Source organism: Panulirus ornatus, chromosome 57, assembly GCF_036320965.1.
Source record: "Panulirus ornatus isolate Po-2019 chromosome 57, ASM3632096v1, whole genome shotgun sequence".
Lineage (NCBI taxonomy): Eukaryota > Metazoa > Arthropoda > Malacostraca > Decapoda > Palinuridae > Panulirus > Panulirus ornatus.
This window is the reverse complement of record NC_092280.1, coordinates 6,378,869-6,397,789: the sequence shown is the minus strand read 5'-3', so window position 1 is coordinate 6,397,789 and position 18,921 is coordinate 6,378,869. Positions and strand designations below refer to the sequence as shown.

Here is an 18,921-nt window from a genome sequence, read left to right as displayed (position 1 = left end):
CACCCACATACACATGTATATACATAAACGCCCATACATGTACATATACACACCTATACATTTCAATGTATACCTGCATATACATACACATGTACATATTCATACATGCTGCCTTCATCCATTCCCGCCGCCACCCCACCACACATGAAATGGTACCCCCCTACCCCTCTGTGCGTGCGAGGTAACGCTAGGAAAAGACAACAAAGGCCACATTCATTCACACTCAGTCTTTTGCTGTCATGTGTAATGCATCGAAACCACAGCTTCCTTTCCACTTCCAGGCCCCACAAAACTTTCCATGGTTTACTCCAGACACTTCACATGCCCTGGTCCAATCAACTGACAGCACATCGACCCCAGTATACCACATCGTTCCAATTCACTCTATGTATATTTGTATATCTTTTTCCTTCCTTCATACTATTCACCATTTCCCATGTTAGCGAGATAGTGTTACGAACAGAGGACAGATCCTTTGAGGGAATACCTTCACTTGGCCCCCTTCTCTGTTCCTTCTTTTGAAAATTAAAAACAAGAGGGGAGGATTTCCAGCCCTCCACTACCTCCCCTTTTAGCTGCCTTCTACAACATGCAGGGAATACATGGGGAGTATTCTTTCTCCCCTATCCCCAGGGATAATATATATATCTTTTCTTCTATGCTATTCACCATTTCCCACGTAAGCGAGGTAGCGTTAAGAACAGAGGACTGGGCCCTTGAGGGAATATCCACACCTGGCCTCCTTCTCTGTTCCTTCTTTTGGAAAATCAAAAAAAATGAGAGGGGAGGATTTCCAGCCCCCGCCCCCTCCCCTTTTAGTTGCCTTCTACGTCACGCAGGGAATACGTGGGAATTATTCTTTCTCCCCTATCCCAAGGGATATGTATTCATTTTACTTTGTCGCTGTCTCCCGCATTAGCGAGGCAGCGTAAGGAAACAGAGGAAAGAAAGGCCCAACCCACCCACATACACATGCATATACATACACGTCCACACACGCAAATATACATATCTATACATCTCAAAATATACATATATATATACACACACAGACATATGCATATATACACATGTACATAATTCATACTGTCTGCCTTCATTCATTCCCATCGCCACCCCACAGAACATGAAATAACAACCACATCCCCCCAAATGTGCGCGAGGTAGCGCTAGGAAAAGACAACAAAGGCCACATTTGTTCACACTCAGTCTCTGGCTGTCATGTATAATGCACCGAAACCATAACTCCCTTTCCACAGCCAGGCCCGACAGAACTTTCCATGGTTTACCCCAGATGCTTCACATGCCCTAGTTCAATCCATTGACAGTACGTCGACCCTGGTATACCACATCGTTCCAATTCCCTCTATTCCTTGCATGCCTTTCACCCTCCTGCATGTTCAAGCTCCTATCACTCAAATTCTTTTTCACTCCATCTTTCCACCTCCAATTTGGTCTCTCACTTCTCCTTGTTCCCTCCACCTCTGACACATATATCCTCTTCATCAATTTTTCCTCAGTCATTCTCTCCATGTGACCAAATCATTTCAAAACACCCTCTTCTGCTCTCTCAACCACACACACTTTATTACCACACATCTCTCTTACCCATTATTACTTACTCAATCAAACCACCTCACACCACATTTTGTCCTCAAACATCTCATTTCCAGCACATCCACCCTCCTGCGCACAACTCTATCCATAGCCCACGCCTCGCAACCATACAACATTGTTGGAACCACAATTCCTTCAAACATACCCATTTTTGCTTTCCGAGATAATGTTCTCGTCTTCCAAACATTCTTCAAGGCTCCCATAATTTTTGCCCCCTCCCCCACCCTATGATTCACTTCCGCTTCCATGGTTCCATCCGCTGCCAGATCCACTCCCAGATATCTAAAACACTTTACTTCCTCCAGTTTTTCTCCATTCAAACTTACCACCCAATTGACTTGACCCTCAACCCTACTGTACCTAATAACCTTGCTCTTATTCACATTTACTCTTAACTTTCTCTTTCACACACTTTACGCAAAGGGGAACTTCAGTGAAGGGGAAAGGGGGAGGTGATAACAAGTGTGGTGTTTGTGAGAAGGAGATGGATGAGTTTTTTGAGGTTTGTTGAATGTGTTGATGAAGGTGGAGATATAGGGGTTTTGGTCGAGGTGGTGTGCAAAGTGAGAGGGTTAGGGAAAAAAATGTTTTGGGAAAAACAGAGAAGGGTAGAAAAAGCTTTGCGGAAATGAAAGCCGGCAAGGCAGCAGGTTTGGATGGTTTTGCAGGGGAAATTTTATTAAAAAAGGGGGTGACTGTATTTTGGGATTTTGGGAAAGGTTTAAATGTTTGATACGGGGAGGCAGCACTCCTTGGGGTTTCAAGAGCCTTGGAAAAGGGTCCGGGTGACATCAAGAATTTTCTTAGGGGAAATGGTTTGGAGTACTTATAAATGAAAATGCAATAAAAAACAATGTAACTTTAAGATTCAGATTCCTTGGGACCTGGCCTTTCTGTATTTTTTAGTTCTGTAATCAAAATGTAGAAATGACATGCATATTGTACACATGTACAATATATAGTAACAAAAAAGCATGAAACTTCAAATAAACAAAGTAATTATGAATGCAGTACACTATAAAGGAAAAGGGCTAAGATGGCAAGAATGACCCTGCAGGCAATCCAAATTTCTGAATTTTGGGGGATTTTCTCAGTTTTGGGGAAAAGGTCCCAAACCTGATTTTTTGCTTTTTTTAGGTTTCTGAGCCTCAGAAGTTTGTGTTCATTTCATCATTTGAATATACAAATATATACTTTTCTATTTGCCCTAGAATCCCCTGCTACAAGGCTCCCATAGTGCTCAGGGAGCGGGTTACAGGGCTTAAGTAAAAAATGTGGTAATGTTGTGTGCTTCTTTGTTGGGGAAGTGCAAAACACCTGGGAAATAAGTTTTATTATCTTTGGGGTGGAAAATGCATCTTGGGCTGAAGGGTCTTGTGTAAGGTGAAAGTGTTTTTGTAATATTGAAGATCGTGCTTTTTTTTTCTTGCCAAACAAGGAAGTATCAGGAAAAAACGAGCTTTTGAGAAAAATTTTTCAATTAGCCCTCCCGTTTTACTACGGGCAGTGTAACACAAGGAGGATTTTAGACTCCCCCTCCCAATCCCCTTTGACCCAAGGATCCTAGACCTGCTACAAAAAATGGGAAAGATAGGGGGTTTTATTCTCCATCATCCCCCTACATGACTGTTAAAAAGGAAAAAGAAAGTACAATCAGAAGATACACAACGAAATTTTTGTGTATATGACTTGGAAAAAGGATTCTTTTCCCCGTGTGATATTCACTCGGTACTTTTGTAAACATACATTCAGGGAAACTGCGCTGTCTACTCTGTGTTGTCGAAGCAGCAAAAAATTTTGGGATGGTAGAACCCCACCTTAAAAAACTCCTGAAAAAATGAAAAAATATAAAAAACAGGGAAAAACTTTTCAAGATACTGCAGTTAGACAATAACTTCTGTTTATTATATGTAACCCCGTGACAAGTACATAAAAAAAAAAAGTAAAACTAAAGGCTTTACTTAAGAGATGCTGTTTTTAATCCCCTGATTATATTTCCCCCTTTAAATTTAAATTATTTTTTTAAATAAAAAAAATCTTCAAAAAAAAGTCAACATTAGAAAATTACCATTTTGTGAGTATCCAAAAATGGATACAAAAAGAGGAGAGGTTGACAGTACAGGCAGCGGTAAGCACTGCCCCCCGGGCCCTGTGGAGGGGAACCCTGCCACTGTTACCACAAAATATCATAAATTTACCCTTTATACGAAGAGCCAATCTAAACTTAATTTACAATGAATAAGTAAATTTATCAGTTCATTATATGCTTAAGAACAATATTTTTGGAAAAACAATTATGTATAAAAATAGTATTTCAAAGTAGAACAAAAAAAAATTTCCAGGAAAAGTTTTGAGAGCCTAATGTGGTAAACCTCACTTCTTAAATTGTGTAAATGTTAAACAAAACATCCCGAAAACAAATTACTGTCATTGAGAATAATGGCATTTGAGACATTATGATTCCTAGAATTACTGGTACCTTAACACTGTAAATTAAGACATTACTGGCGATTATTGACATTCTAGATATTTCTGGCATCCTGGATAATGCTGGCATCCTAGATATTACTGGAAATATTCTACATGTTACTGGCATCCTAGATATTATAGGTATCCTAGACGTTATTAGCATCTTAAGACACCACTGGGATCCAAGATGTTACAGGGATCCTAAACATACTAGGACCCTTGACACTACTGGATACAAAGACATTACTGGCATGATTATTGACATTCTAGATATTTCTGGCATCCTGGATAATGCTGGCATCCTAGATATTACTGGAAATATTCTACATGTTACTGGCATCCTAGATATTATAGGTATCCTAGACGTTATTAGCATCTTAAGACACCACTGGGATCCAAGATGTTACAGGGATCCTAAACATACTAGGACCCTTGACACTACTGGATACAAAGACATTACTGGCATGATTATTGACATTCTAGATATTTCTGGCATCCTGGATAATGCTGGCATCCTAGATATTACTGGAAATATTCTACATGTTACTGGCATCCTAGATGTTACTGGCATCCTAGATGTTACTGGCATCCTAGATGTTACTGGCATCCTAGATGTTACTGGCATCCTAGATATTATAGGTATCCTAGACGTTATTAGCATCTTAAGACACCACTGGGATCCAAGATGTTACAGGGATCCTAAACATACTAGGACCCTTGACACTACTGGATACAAAGACATTACTGGCATGATTATTGACATTCTAGATATTTCCAGTATGATTATTGACATCCTCAACATTACTGGCATCATGGATATTACTATACTGGCATCCTAAAAATTACAGACATTCTAGATATTTCTGGCATCCTGGATAATGCTGGCATCCTAGATATTACTGGAAATATTCTACATGTTACTGGCATCCTAGATGTTACTGGCATCCTAGATGTTACTGGCATCCTAGATGTTACTGGCATCCTAGATATTACTGGAAATATTCTACATGTTACTGGCATCCTAGATATTATAGGTATCCTAGACGTTATTAGCATCTTAAGACACCACTGGGATCCAAGATGTTACAGGGATCCTAAACATACTAGGACCCTTGACACTACTGGATACAAAGACATTACTGGCATGATTATTGACATTCTAGATATTTCTGGCATCCTGGATAATGCTGGCATCCTAGATATTATAGGTATCCTAGACGTTATTAGCATCTTAAGACACCACTGGGATCCAAGATGTTACAGGGATCCTAAACATACTAGGACCCTTGACACTACTGGATACAAAGACATTACTGGCATGATTATTGACATCCTCAACATTACTGGCATCATGGATATTACTATACTGGCATCCTAAAAATTACAGACATTCTAGATATTTCCAGTATGATTATTGACATCCTCAACATTACTGGCATCATGGATATTACTATACTGGCATCCTAAAAATTACAGACATTCTAGATATTTCCAGTATGATTATTGACATCCTCAACATTACTGGCATCATGGATATTACTATACTGGCATCCTAAAAATTACAGACATTCTAGATATTTCTGGCATCCTGGATAATGCTGGCATCCTAGATATTATAGGTATCCTAGACGTTATTAGCATCTTAAGACACCACTGGGATCCAAGATGTTACAGGGATCCTAAACATACTAGGACCCTTGACACTACTGGATACAAAGACATTACTGGCATGATTATTGACATTCTAGATATTTCTGGCATCCTGGATAATGCTGGCATCCTAGATATTACTGGAAATATTCTACATGTTACTGGCATCCTAGATGTTACTGGCATCCTAGATATTACTGGAAATATTCTACATGTTACTGGCATCCTAGATGTTACTGGCATCCTAGATATTACTGGAAATATTCTACATGTTACTGGCATCCTAGATGTTACTGGCATCCTAGATATTACTGGAAATATTCTACATGTTACTGGCATCCTAGATGTTACTGGCATCCTAGATATTACTGGAAATATTCTACATGTTACTGGCATCCTAGATGTTACTGGCATCCTAGATGTTACTGGCATCCTAGATGTTACTGGCATCCTAGATGTTACTGGCATCCTAGATGTTACTGGCATCCTAGATGTTACTGGCATCCTAGATGTTACTGGCATCCTAGATGTTACTGGCATCCTAGATGTTACTGGCATCCTAGATATTACTGGAAATATTCTACATGTTACTGGCATCCTAGATGTTACTGGCATCCTAGATGTTACTGGCATCCTAGATATTACTGGAAATATTCTACATGTTACTGGCATCCTAGATGTTACTGGCATCCTAGATGTTACTGGCATCCTAGATGTTACTGGCATCCTAGATATTATAGGTATCCTAGACGTTATTAGCATCTTAAGACACCACTGGGATCCAAGATGTTACAGGGATCCTAAACATACTAGGACCCTTGACACTACTGGATACAAAGACATTACTGGCATGATTATTGACATTCTAGATATTTCCAGTATGATTATTGACATCCTCAACATTACTGGCATCATGGATATTACTATACTGGCATCCTAAAAATTACAGACATTCTAGATATTTCTGGCATCCTGGATAATGCTGGCATCCTAGATATTACTGGAAATATTCTACATGTTACTGGCATCCTAGATATTACTGGAAATATTCTACATGTTACTGGCATCCTAGATGTTACTGGCATCCTAGATGTTACTGGCATCCTAGATGTTACTGGCATCCTAGATATTACTGGAAATATTCTACATGTTACTGGCATCCTAGATGTTACTGGCATCCTAGATATTATAGGTATCCTAGACGTTATTAGCATCTTAAGACACCACTGGGATCCAAGATGTTACAGGGATCCTAAACATACTAGGACCCTTGACACTACTGGATACAAAGACATTACTGGCATCCTAGATGTTACTGGCATCCAAGACAATATTGACTTTCTTGACATTATTTGCATTCTAGATCTAATATTTCTGAGTATGTGTGTTATCACTAATTGTAATTAATATAAGAGTTTTACAATGATGTTGCAACAAAATTGACATAGTAATGCATTCTAAATCTGCAATGCTATTCACTATCTGTAAGAAAGATCATATGAGGAGACCTGGGATGAGGAAAAAGTGAGTTTGATGAAAGAACATAGTTTCATCTCAAGTAGCCTCTACAGGCAATACCAGCTTTTATACATTAATGACTCCTATGGCAAGTATGTAGGTATGGCAATATTTCTACAAAAAGATTTTCTTACAGGAACAGCAAAGTTAGTGGTAATGGTGCAACTACAAGTTTAGTTATCAAGGTTGCTACGATGAGAACACAGAATGATTCAAGAGAAGGATGACAATAAAGTGGCTCATCTCCATCATTTCTCTTTTTTTCTCTCAATTTTCTTTTCGATATGCTCATATTACTGACATGAATGATATATTAATCATATAATGCTTCTAACTTATTTCCTGCTTTATTTATCATATTTATATTTATTTTCTGAAAACCCATACAAATCTTCACCTTAGCCTCCACAAGATAATGATCAGACATCCCTCCAATTGCACCTCTCAGCACATTAACATCCAAAAGTCTCTCTTTCGCGCGCCTGTCAATTAACACGTAATCCAATAACGCTCTCTGGCCATCTCTCCTACTTACATACGTATACTTATGTATATCTCGCTTTTTAAACCAGGTATTCCCAATCACCAGTCCTTTTTCAGCACATAAATCTACAAGCTCTTCACCATTTCCATTTACAACACTGAACACCCCATGTATACCAATTATTCCCTCAACTGCCACATTACTCACCTTTGCATTCAAATCACCCATCACTATAACCTGGTCTCATGCATCAAAACCACTAACACACTCATTCAGCTGCTCCCAAAACACTTGCCTCTCATGATCTTTCTTCTCATGCCCAGGTGCATATGCACCAATAATCACCCATCTCTCTCCATCAACTTTCAGTTTTACCCATATTAATCGAGAATTTACTTTCTTACATTCTATCACATACTCCCACAACTCCTGTTTCAGGAGTACTGCTACTCCTTCCCTTGCTCTTGTCCTCTCACTAACCCCTGACTTTACTCCCAAGACATTCCCAAACCACTCTTCCCCTTTACCCTTGAGCTTCGTTTCACTCAGAGCCAAAACATCATTATCTTGTGGAGGCTAAGGTGAAGATTTGTATGGGTTTTCAGAAAAGAAGAGTGAATGTTGGGGTGAAGAGGGTGGTGAGAGTAAGTGAGCTTGGGAAGGAGACTTGTGTGAGGAAGTACCAGGAGAGACTGAGTACAGAATGGAAAAAGGTGAGAACAATGGAAGTAAGGGGAGTGGGGGAGGAATGGGATGTATTTAGGGAATCAGTGATGGATTGTGCAAAAGATGCTTGTGGCATGAAAAGAGTGGGAGGTGGGTTGATTAGAAAGGATAGTGAGTGGTGGGATGAAGAAGTAAGATTATTAGTGAAAGAGAAGACAGAGGCATTTGGACGATTTTTGCAGGGAAAAAATGCAATTGAGTGGGAGATGTATAAAAGAAAGAGACAGGAGGTCAAGAGAAAGGTGCAAGAGGTGAAAAAGAGGGCAAATGAGAGTTGGGGTGAGAGAGTATCATTAAATTTCAGGGAGAATAAAAAGATGTTCTGGAAGGAGGTAAATAAAGTGCGTAAGACAAGGGAGCAAATGGGAACTTCAGTGAAGGGCGCAAATGGGGAGGTGATAAGTAGTGGTGATGTGAGAAGGAGATGGAGTGAGTATTTTGAAGGTTTGTTGAATGTGTTTGATGATAGAGTGGCAGATATAGGGTGTTTTGGTCGAGGTGGTGTGCAAAGTGAGAGGGTTAGGGAAAATGATTTGGTAATCAGAGAAGAGGTAGTAAAAGCTTTGCGGAAGATGAAAGCCGGCAAGGCAGCAGGTTTTGGATGGTATTGCAGTGGAACTTATTAAAAAAGGGGGTGACTGTATTATTGGGAGTACAGTCATGCCAAAGAAGTCCAAAATGCCCTGATACTGAAAGCAGCACTGCCTTGGGTTGCAAGAGCCTCTGGAAATGGGTCCTGGGTGACATCAAGAATCTTTCTTAGGAAGTGGTTCTGGAGTACTTATAAATGAAAATGCATATAAAATACAATGTAACTTCTAAGATTCAGATTCCTTGGGACCTGGTCCTTTCTGTATTTTTTAGTTCTGTAATCAAAATGTAGAAATGACATGCACATTGTACACATGTACAATATATAGTAACAAAAAAGCACTGAAACTTCAAATAAACAAAGTAATTATGAATGCAGTACACTATAATGGAAAGGTCATAAGACTGGCAAGAATGACACCTGCAGGCAATCCAAATTTCTGAATTTTGGAGGATTTTCTCAGTTTTGGAATCAGGTCCTAAGACCTGAAATTATATGACTTTTTGAGGTTTCTGAGCCTCAGAAGTTTGTGTTCATACATCATTCTGAATATACAAATATATACTTTTCTATTTGCCATAGAATCCCCTGCTACAAGGCTCCCATAGTGCTCAGGGAGCGGGTTACAGGGCTATAAGTAAAAAAGTGTGGTAATGTTGTGTGCATGTCTTTGTTGGGCAAGTGCAAGACACCTGGGAAATAAGTTTTCATTATCTTTGGTGTGGAAAATGCATCTTGGGCATGAAGGGTCTTGTGCTAAGGTGAATGTGTTTTTGTAATATTGAAGATCAGTGCTTTTCTTTCTTGCCTAAACAAGGAAGTATCAGGAATAAACGAGCTTTTGAGAAAAATTTTTCAATTAGCCCCTCCTGTTTCTACTTACGGGCAGTGATAACACAAGAGAGGATTTCTAGACTCCCACTCCCAATCCTCTTTGACCAAGGATCCTAGTCACCTGCTACAACAAGTGGGAAAGATAGGGGTTGTATTCTACCATCATCCACCCTACATGACTGTTAATAAGGAAAAAGAAAGTACACTCAGCAAGATACATCAACGAAATATTTTGTGTATATGACTTGGAACAGGCATTCTTTCCCAGTGTGATATTCACTCGGTACTTATGTAAACATACATTCAGGGAAACTGACGCTGTCATACTCTGTGTTGTCGAATGCAGCAAAGAATTTGGTATGGTAGAAGCCACCACCATTAACACTCCTGAAACAAATGAAAACATATAAACATCAGGGAAAAACTTTTCAAGATACTGCAGTTAGACAATAACTTCTGTTATATTATATGTAACCTCTGTGACAAGTACATAAAAAAGAAAAGTACATACTACAGGCTTTACTAAAGAGATGCTGTTATTAATCCTCTGATTATATTTCCCTCTAATTAAGTTATTTTTTCCTTAAATAAAACTATCTTCAATAAAAAGTCAATCATATAGAAAACTTACCATTTTGTGAGTATCCAAAAATGGATGACAAACGAGGAGAGGTAGACAGCTACAGGCAGCAGGATAAGCACTGCCCCACGGGCCACTGTGTGAGGCAACACCTGCCACTGTTCACCACAAACTATCATAAATTTACCTTCATACAGAAGAGCCAATCTAAACTTAATCTTACAATAGACATAAGTAACTTTATCAGTTCATTAATATGCTTAAGAACAATATTTCTGGAAAAACAATTATGTATAAGAATAGTATTTCAAAGTAGAACAAACAACTTTCCTAGGAAAAGTGTGAGAGCCTAATGTGCGTAAACACTCACATTCTTAATTGTGTAAATGTTAAACAAACATCCTGAAAACAAATTACTGTCATTGTAGAATAATGGCATTTGAGACATTACTGATATCCTAGACATTACTGGTATCCTTAACACTGCTAACATTCAAGACATTACTGGCATGATTATTGACATTCTAGATATTTCCAGTATGATTATTGACATCCTCAACATTACTGGCATCATGGATATTACTATACTGGCATCCTACACATTACTGGCATCTTGGACATACTGGTACCCTGGACATTACTGGAATCCTAAACATTACTGCCATCCTGACATTACTGGCATCTGAGATGATATTAAAATCCTAAACATAACTGGCATCCTAAAAATTACAGACATTCTAGATATTTCTGGCATCCTGGATAATGCTGGCATCCTAGATATTACTGGAAATATTCTACATGTTACTGGCATCCTAGATATTATAGGTATCCTAGACGTTATTAGCATCTTAAGACACCACTGGGATCCAAGATGTTACAGGGATCCTAAACATACTAGGACCCTTGACACTACTGGATACATAGACATTACTGGCATGATTATTGACATCCTCAACATTACTGGCATCATGGATATTACTATACTGGCATCCTAAAAATTACAGACATTCTAGATATTTCCAGTATGATTATTGACATCCTCAACATTACTGGCATCATGGATATTACTATACTGGCATCCTACACATTACTGGCATCCTAGATATTATAGGTATCCTAGACGTTATTAGCATCTTAAGACACCACTGGGATCCAAGATGTTACAGGGATCCTAAACATACTAGGACCCTTGACACTACTGGATACAAAGACATTACTGGCATGATTATTGACATCCTCAACATTACTGGCATCATGGATATTACTATACTGGCATCCTAAAAATTACAGACATTCTAGATATTTCTGGCATCCTGGATAATGCTGGCATCCTAGATATTACTGGAAATATTCTACATGTTACTGGCATCCTAGATGTTACTGGCATCCTAGATGTTACTGGCATCCTAGATGTTACTGGCATCCTAGATATTATAGGTATCCTAGACGTTATTAGCATCTTAAGACACCACTGGGATCCAAGATGTTACAGGGATCCTAAACATACTAGGACCCTTGACACTACTGGATACAAAGACATTACTGGCATGATTATTGACATTCTAGATATTTCTGGCATCCTGGATAATGCTGGCATCCTAGATATTATAGGTATCCTAGACGTTATTAGCATCTTAAGACACCACTGGGATCCAAGATGTTACAGGGATCCTAAACATACTAGGACCCTTGACACTACTGGATACAAAGACATTACTGGCATGATTATTGACATTCTAGATATTTCCAGTATGATTATTGACATCCTCAACATTACTGGCATCATGGATATTACTATACTGGCATCCTAAAAATTACAGACATTCTAGATATTTCCAGTATGATTATTGACATCCTCAACATTACTGGCATCATGGATATTACTATACTGGCATCCTAAAAATTACAGACATTCTAGATATTTCTGGCATCCTGGATAATGCTGGCATCCTAGATATTATAGGTATCCTAGACGTTATTAGCATCTTAAGACACCACTGGGATCCAAGATGTTACAGGGATCCTAAACATACTAGGACCCTTGACACTACTGGATACAAAGACATTACTGGCATGATTATTGACATTCTAGATATTTCTGGCATCCTGGATAATGCTGGCATCCTAGATATTATAGGTATCCTAGACGTTATTAGCATCTTAAGACACCACTGGGATCCAAGATGTTACAGGGATCCTAAACATACTAGGACCCTTGACACTACTGGATACAAAGACATTACTGGCATGATTATTGACATCCTCAACATTACTGGCATCATGGATATTACTATACTGGCATCCTAAAAATTACAGACATTCTAGATATTTCCAGTATGATTATTGACATCCTCAACATTACTGGCATCATGGATATTACTATACTGGCATCCTAAAAATTACAGACATTCTAGATATTTCCAGTATGATTATTGACATCCTCAACATTACTGGCATCATGGATATTACTATACTGGCATCCTAAAAATTACAGACATTCTAGATATTTCCAGTATGATTATTGACATCCTCAACATTACTGGCATCATGGATATTACTATACTGGCATCCTAAAAATTACAGACATTCTAGATATTTCTGGCATCCTGGATAATGCTGGCATCCTAGATATTACTGGAAATATTCTACATGTTACTGGCATCCTAGATATTACTGGAAATATTCTACATGTTACTGGCATCCTAGATGTTACTGGCATCCTAGATATTACTGGAAATATTCTACATGTTACTGGCATCCTAGATGTTACTGGCATCCTAGATATTACTGGAAATATTCTACATGTTACTGGCATCCTAGATGTTACTGGCATCCTAGATATTACTGGAAATATTCTACATGTTACTGGCATCCTAGATATTACTGGAAATATTCTACATGTTACTGGCATCCTAGATGTTACTGGCATCCTAGATGTTACTGGCATCCTAGATATTACTGGAAATATTCTACATGTTACTGGCATCCTAGATGTTACTGGCATCCAAGACAATATTGACTTTCTTGACATTATTTGCATTCTAGATCTAATATTTCTGAGTATGTGTGTTATCACTAATTGTAATTAATATAAGAGTTTTACAATGATGTTGCAACAAAATTGACATAGTAATGCATTCTAAATCTGCAATGCTATTCACTATCTGTAAGAAAGATCATATGAGGAGACCTGGGATGAGGAAAAAGTGAGTTTGATGAAAGAACATAGTTTCATCTCAAGTAGCCTCTACAGGCAATACCAGCTTTTATACATTAATGACTCCTATGGCAAGTATGTAGGTATGGCAATATTTCTACAAAAAGATTTTCTTACAGGAACAGCAAAGTTAGTGGTAATGGTGCAACTACAAGTTTAGTTATCAAGGTTGCTACGATGAGAACACAGAATGATTCAAGAGAAGGATGACAATAAAGTGGCTCATCTCCATCATTTCTCTTTTTTTCTCTCCAATTTTTTTTACAACTTAACCTTCACACACCAAATACCTATATTGTAACTAAGCACAATTTATTTGCTAGCATTTCCATCTAAAAAATCTCTACACTTCAAAATTTCCCCAATAAACCTAGCTATCTCTTCTTCAGCATGCTTTTCCTCCTCCTTGTGATTTCATCTCTGGAACTATATGCCTTTTTGACCACCTATCATCGACCATGTTCCATTAGGTAGACACACTAGTAAAAAGTAGTAGTTAGGAACATCTGAAAGAAGCATTATGGAAAAGTAGTAGGTTGAAAAACATTAGGCAGACATTTTAGGAGATGTCCTATCCCAGTGGCCTGTTACTGGTGAGGCACTAAAGCTTACCAGTTATGGAGACTTTTGCAGTGCCAGGGAGCTCACGGAATGAATGGGTGTCAGTTATACAGACAAGCAAATAGATAGGCAAGTTCCACATGACCACATTATGCAAATAAGACATTACCCTGTAATGCTTGTTATCAATTTTACTTCAACTTATTACTCCCTTTACTAAATTCTGTAATAACAATACTTCATAAAAAATGTCTACTGGTTCCATAAAGATAGTTTATGTTTCAAACTAGTAAATGTTCTAACTGGATTTAATTCTGTCTCCCCTGTAACACTGTCACTTCTCTGTCCTCAAATGAACTGTCCAATGCAGGCTACAGACAGAAGCAGGTGAGAATTCACCATTCCTTGGGCAGCTGGACCTTCTCATTGGCTTTGAGGAAACAGTTCATCTTGTGATGTTTCAGCATAAAGTCTTGGTTGATGATGGCCAATGGCTCTCCGACCTCTACACCTGCTATTATCAACTGCCATGTCTCGAAGGGCCCCCCTGTACCATCCTGAATTAAAGTGATGTGACAGCAACACAGAGATGCAATAACATAAATATAATGAGATGAAGTTTTACTGAGACAAGGCAGTAAACATATACTAAGAATCAAAAGTACATTAATACTTTAACTTATGTTCTTCTGGACAGCTGTACTCATCCAGACAGGTTTTGGAAAAATTAAATGAAATCTTTAACTTTTAGTATATGACTCAATGTTGTGCATTCACATTGTCCACTTTCATGCAATTCACATATAGATATCTTACATCTCCATAGCCACAGACTTGAAAATGTCTCTTAGTGATGGGTGCCCGATGGCCATGGGACCTGAGGGAAACGGCCCGTTTCACTGTGGGTTAGCATCACATAATCACCATTCCTCACCAGCAGTGGCTCTTGGCTAGGGTCAAACCCATCTAACACTGCTCCAGCATCCAAGTCCACCTTCTTGATCGTCCTGGGAAACAAAAGAAGTAAATATAAAAGTAGTGGACAAATGGAATAAACTACTGAAGAGACTGCAAATGTAAATGGTATACCGGAGTCTAAATGAGATGAGGTCCCATGAATGTACAGTAAACATATACTAAGAATCAAAAGTACATTAATACTTTAACTTATGTTCTTCTGGACAGCTGTACTCATCCAGACAGGTTTTGGAAAAATTAAATGAAATCTTTAACTTTTAGTATATGACTCAATGTTGTGCATTCACATTGTCCACTTTCATGCAATTCACATATAGATATCTTACATCTCCATAGCCACAGACTTGAAAATGTCTCTTAGTGATGGGTGCCCGATGGCCATGGGACCTGAGGGAAACGGCCCGTTTCACTGTGGGTTAGCATCACATAATCACCATTCCTCACCAGCAGTGGCTCTTGGCTAGGGTCAAACCCATCTAACACTGCTCCAGCATCCAAGTCCACCTTCTTGATCGTCCTGGGAAACAAAAGAAGTAAATATAAAAGTAGTGGACAAATGGAATAAACTACTGAAGAGACTGCAAATGTAAATGGTATACCGGAGTCTAAATGAGATGAGGTCCCATGAATGTACAGTAAACATATACTAAGAATCAAAAGTACATTAATACTTTAACTTATGTTCTTCTGGACAGCTGTACTCATCCAGACAGGTTTAACAGAGATACAAAGAAATCAGGGACCCAGACATTGAGATGTGTCGCAGTCAGAATTGTCCATTACTGGTGCTTTCTACTATAAACTGGCCAATAACAAAGCACCATTTCATCCAACATCCTGGCCTAAGAAAAGCCACCTGCTTTGGTGTTATTGTTTCTTTTAATGGTACTGTGAACTACTTTCAATACTTTCCTTGCATTATTGTTTTCATCAATAAACATAGTGCGTACATCAAGAACAAAGGTAATCTACAGTTCTTAAGACAATGTGAGGACTAAAAGAAAAAGGCCTAAAACAAGAACAATACAGTATACAACATCCTGTGATGGTATAAATGCATGAAGAGACACACTTGCCAAAGTGAAGGGATGCAACAATTGTACACCAGAGCTCCATTTTAGGAGTACTGTAAAAGAAACGAACTGTCTTTTGAAAAATATTAGAGCTGCACTTGAGTACATGGACTAGAAAATGTTCAATAAATCATTCACAGAAAAAAAGATGGTACTAGAGAGGTTAGTGGCCATAATTTTGCCCAACAATAAAGAGAGAAGAGTAAAGGTGACTTGATATCAACCTTTCTAAATAAGTTTGACAATGTCAACAGTGATCTGTGCTTCAAAAGATGCAAAGAAAGATCAACATCATGATGCAATGAGACACCATGCAATGAATATGTAAAGAAGTACTCTACCTGTATCAGAGTGGTGGATGAATGGAATAAGCTCAATGAAATTGTATAAGCCATAAGCTGATAAGATACAAAAGTTTAAAAAGTCAAGAAAGTTCAAGTGATGAGTCTGCAGGAGAATAAACTTCTGTACTGTGCAAATATAATATTACATACTTACTAATAATAGTTAACAATATCAACTGACTGCATCTGAATCACACCCCAAATGCATCAGTTTGATAAATGAAGTAAAAGAATGGGCTCAAGTCAGGAGGTACCTGTGTCGTTGGTTGTGAAACTTGATGGTGCCATAGATGGCTGCCATAATTGAGGCCAGCAACAGTGGGTCCAGCACAATCAAGGTGTTGAGGCGGTGAAGAAACGTGTCTGCCATATAATGAATATGTTGTATGTAAACATAACGAGTGAACATGTTTTTTATTGACAATAAAAATGGTATGAGAAAATAGGAACAAATGTGTTAAGCTAATGAATATTTCAGCAAATTAATAGGTAAGTGTGGCTGTAAAACAACGAAGAAAATATCAGTGCATTAAAATGTAAATAAAAGAGAAGACCTAAAGATCTGCTTACCATATACCAATTTCCACACCTGGACATCTGATTATTTCAAATTAATGAAAGAGCTCATATTTGTGAACCCCATGCCTCAAATGGATGGTGAAAATGGTATATTCTCAAGATTCTCATATTTGCCTTTACAGTAAAATGGCACTTTCGTTAAGTTACATCATGTTTTTGCATGAGTCAAGATGGGCACATCATGTATGCTTTCCTACCAGTGACAAGATCTCGCATGAATCTAGGACCAAACACCAAGCTGTGGATTTTGGCAATTGGTAATTGGACACTTACCTTTCACATAATAAAAGCAACAACGAAGTGGAGGACAAAGAAAATAATAGATGGTTATGATCATATAATCATTAATGTATATAAAAATAAAGCTAGTATAATAAAAGCAATATCTAGATGTACTACATACTAATAAAACATTCAAAACATAATATATAATGCAGCTGATTTACCTCTAACTTCATTTCAATTCCCTTTTTATAAATGAAGGAATAATAAAAAAATCAAAGTAATAATAATAATATGGTGGGTTATAGGGTGGTTGAGGGGTATGAAGGTTGTGGGAGTGCTAAAGAATGTGTGGAAGGAGAGATTGTTGTCTGGGAAGGCAAAAATGAGTATGTCTGAAGGTACAGCAGTCCCAATAATACTGTATGAATGCAAGACAAGGGTTATAGATAAGGTAGTGTGGAAGAAAGTGGATGTGATGAAAATGAGAAGTCTGAGGACGTGTGTGATGTGGTTTGACAAAGTTACGAAAGGGTAGGAGAGAGAAGTGGCAACAGAAAGTGTGGTTGAGAGGGCCAAAGGGTGTGTGCTGAAATGATTCGGACATATGGAGAGAATGAGCAAGGAAAGGTGGACAAAAAGGACATATGTGAACATTTTGGGCTCTGTACCATGCTTTTAGATACTCAATCTTCTTTCAGTCTTTATTTTCTTCTATATGTTTCAACTTGCTCCTTTTCAGAATTTCTTATTCTTACTTCAAGGTCTTCTGTCCTCTTTTTGATTATTGCTAATTGTTTTTCCATTCTTTACTATTTGTCCACCTTCATTTTTTTTAGTACCACACATTTTCCATAGTAATTATGTTCAATATTTGTTTTAGTTTATTCTGAAACAGTCCTGTGGTCTTTGTTTGTAAGATAACTATTTCAATTTATATCTATAATTACATCCATGATATCCTTCTACTTTAGATCATAAGAATGAAAGATAAGTCATTCAATCTGCAGACATACACTGTTGTATCACATCTTCATCTAATTCTATATAGTAAACTGTATTTACTTCCATAAGAGCTGTGGTTTCGGTGCATTATACATGACAGCTAGAGAATGAGTGTGAATGAATGTGGACTCTGTTGTCTTTTCTTAGTGTTACCTCGCACGCATGTGGGGGAGGGGGTTGTCATTTCATGTGTGGCGGGGTGGCGACAGGAATGAATAAAGGCAGCAAGTATGAATTATGTACATGTGCATAAATATGTATATGTCTGTGTATGTACATATATGTATACGTTGAACTGTATAGGTATGAATGTGTGTGGACGGGTATGTATATACATGTGTACGTGGGAGGGTTTGGCCATTCTTTCCTCTGTTTCCTTGTGCTACCTTGCTAACGCAGGAGACAGCGACAAAGTATAAATAAATAAATAAAAAAACGTTATGATGATATACTCGTTTAATGAAAATATTTA

General features: G+C 38.0%; 1 protein-coding gene across 1 annotated transcript in view; it reads right to left on the bottom strand.

The window, feature by feature from the left end:
• Nucleotides 1-18,921, bottom strand: part of LOC139766170 (protein O-mannosyl-transferase 2-like) — a 47,454-nt gene that overhangs the window by 18,531 nt on the left and 10,002 nt on the right. The window contains exons 6-9 of the mRNA XM_071694440.1: nucleotides 16,898-17,006; nucleotides 15,661-15,743; nucleotides 10,522-10,708; nucleotides 10,192-10,277 (exon numbers count right to left, since the gene is read on the bottom strand). Of these exons, the coding sequence (XP_071550541.1) occupies nucleotides 10,192-10,277; nucleotides 10,522-10,708; nucleotides 15,661-15,743; nucleotides 16,898-17,006 (465 nt within the window). The remainder of the gene's footprint in view (nucleotides 1-10,191; nucleotides 10,278-10,521; nucleotides 10,709-15,660; nucleotides 15,744-16,897; nucleotides 17,007-18,921) is intronic.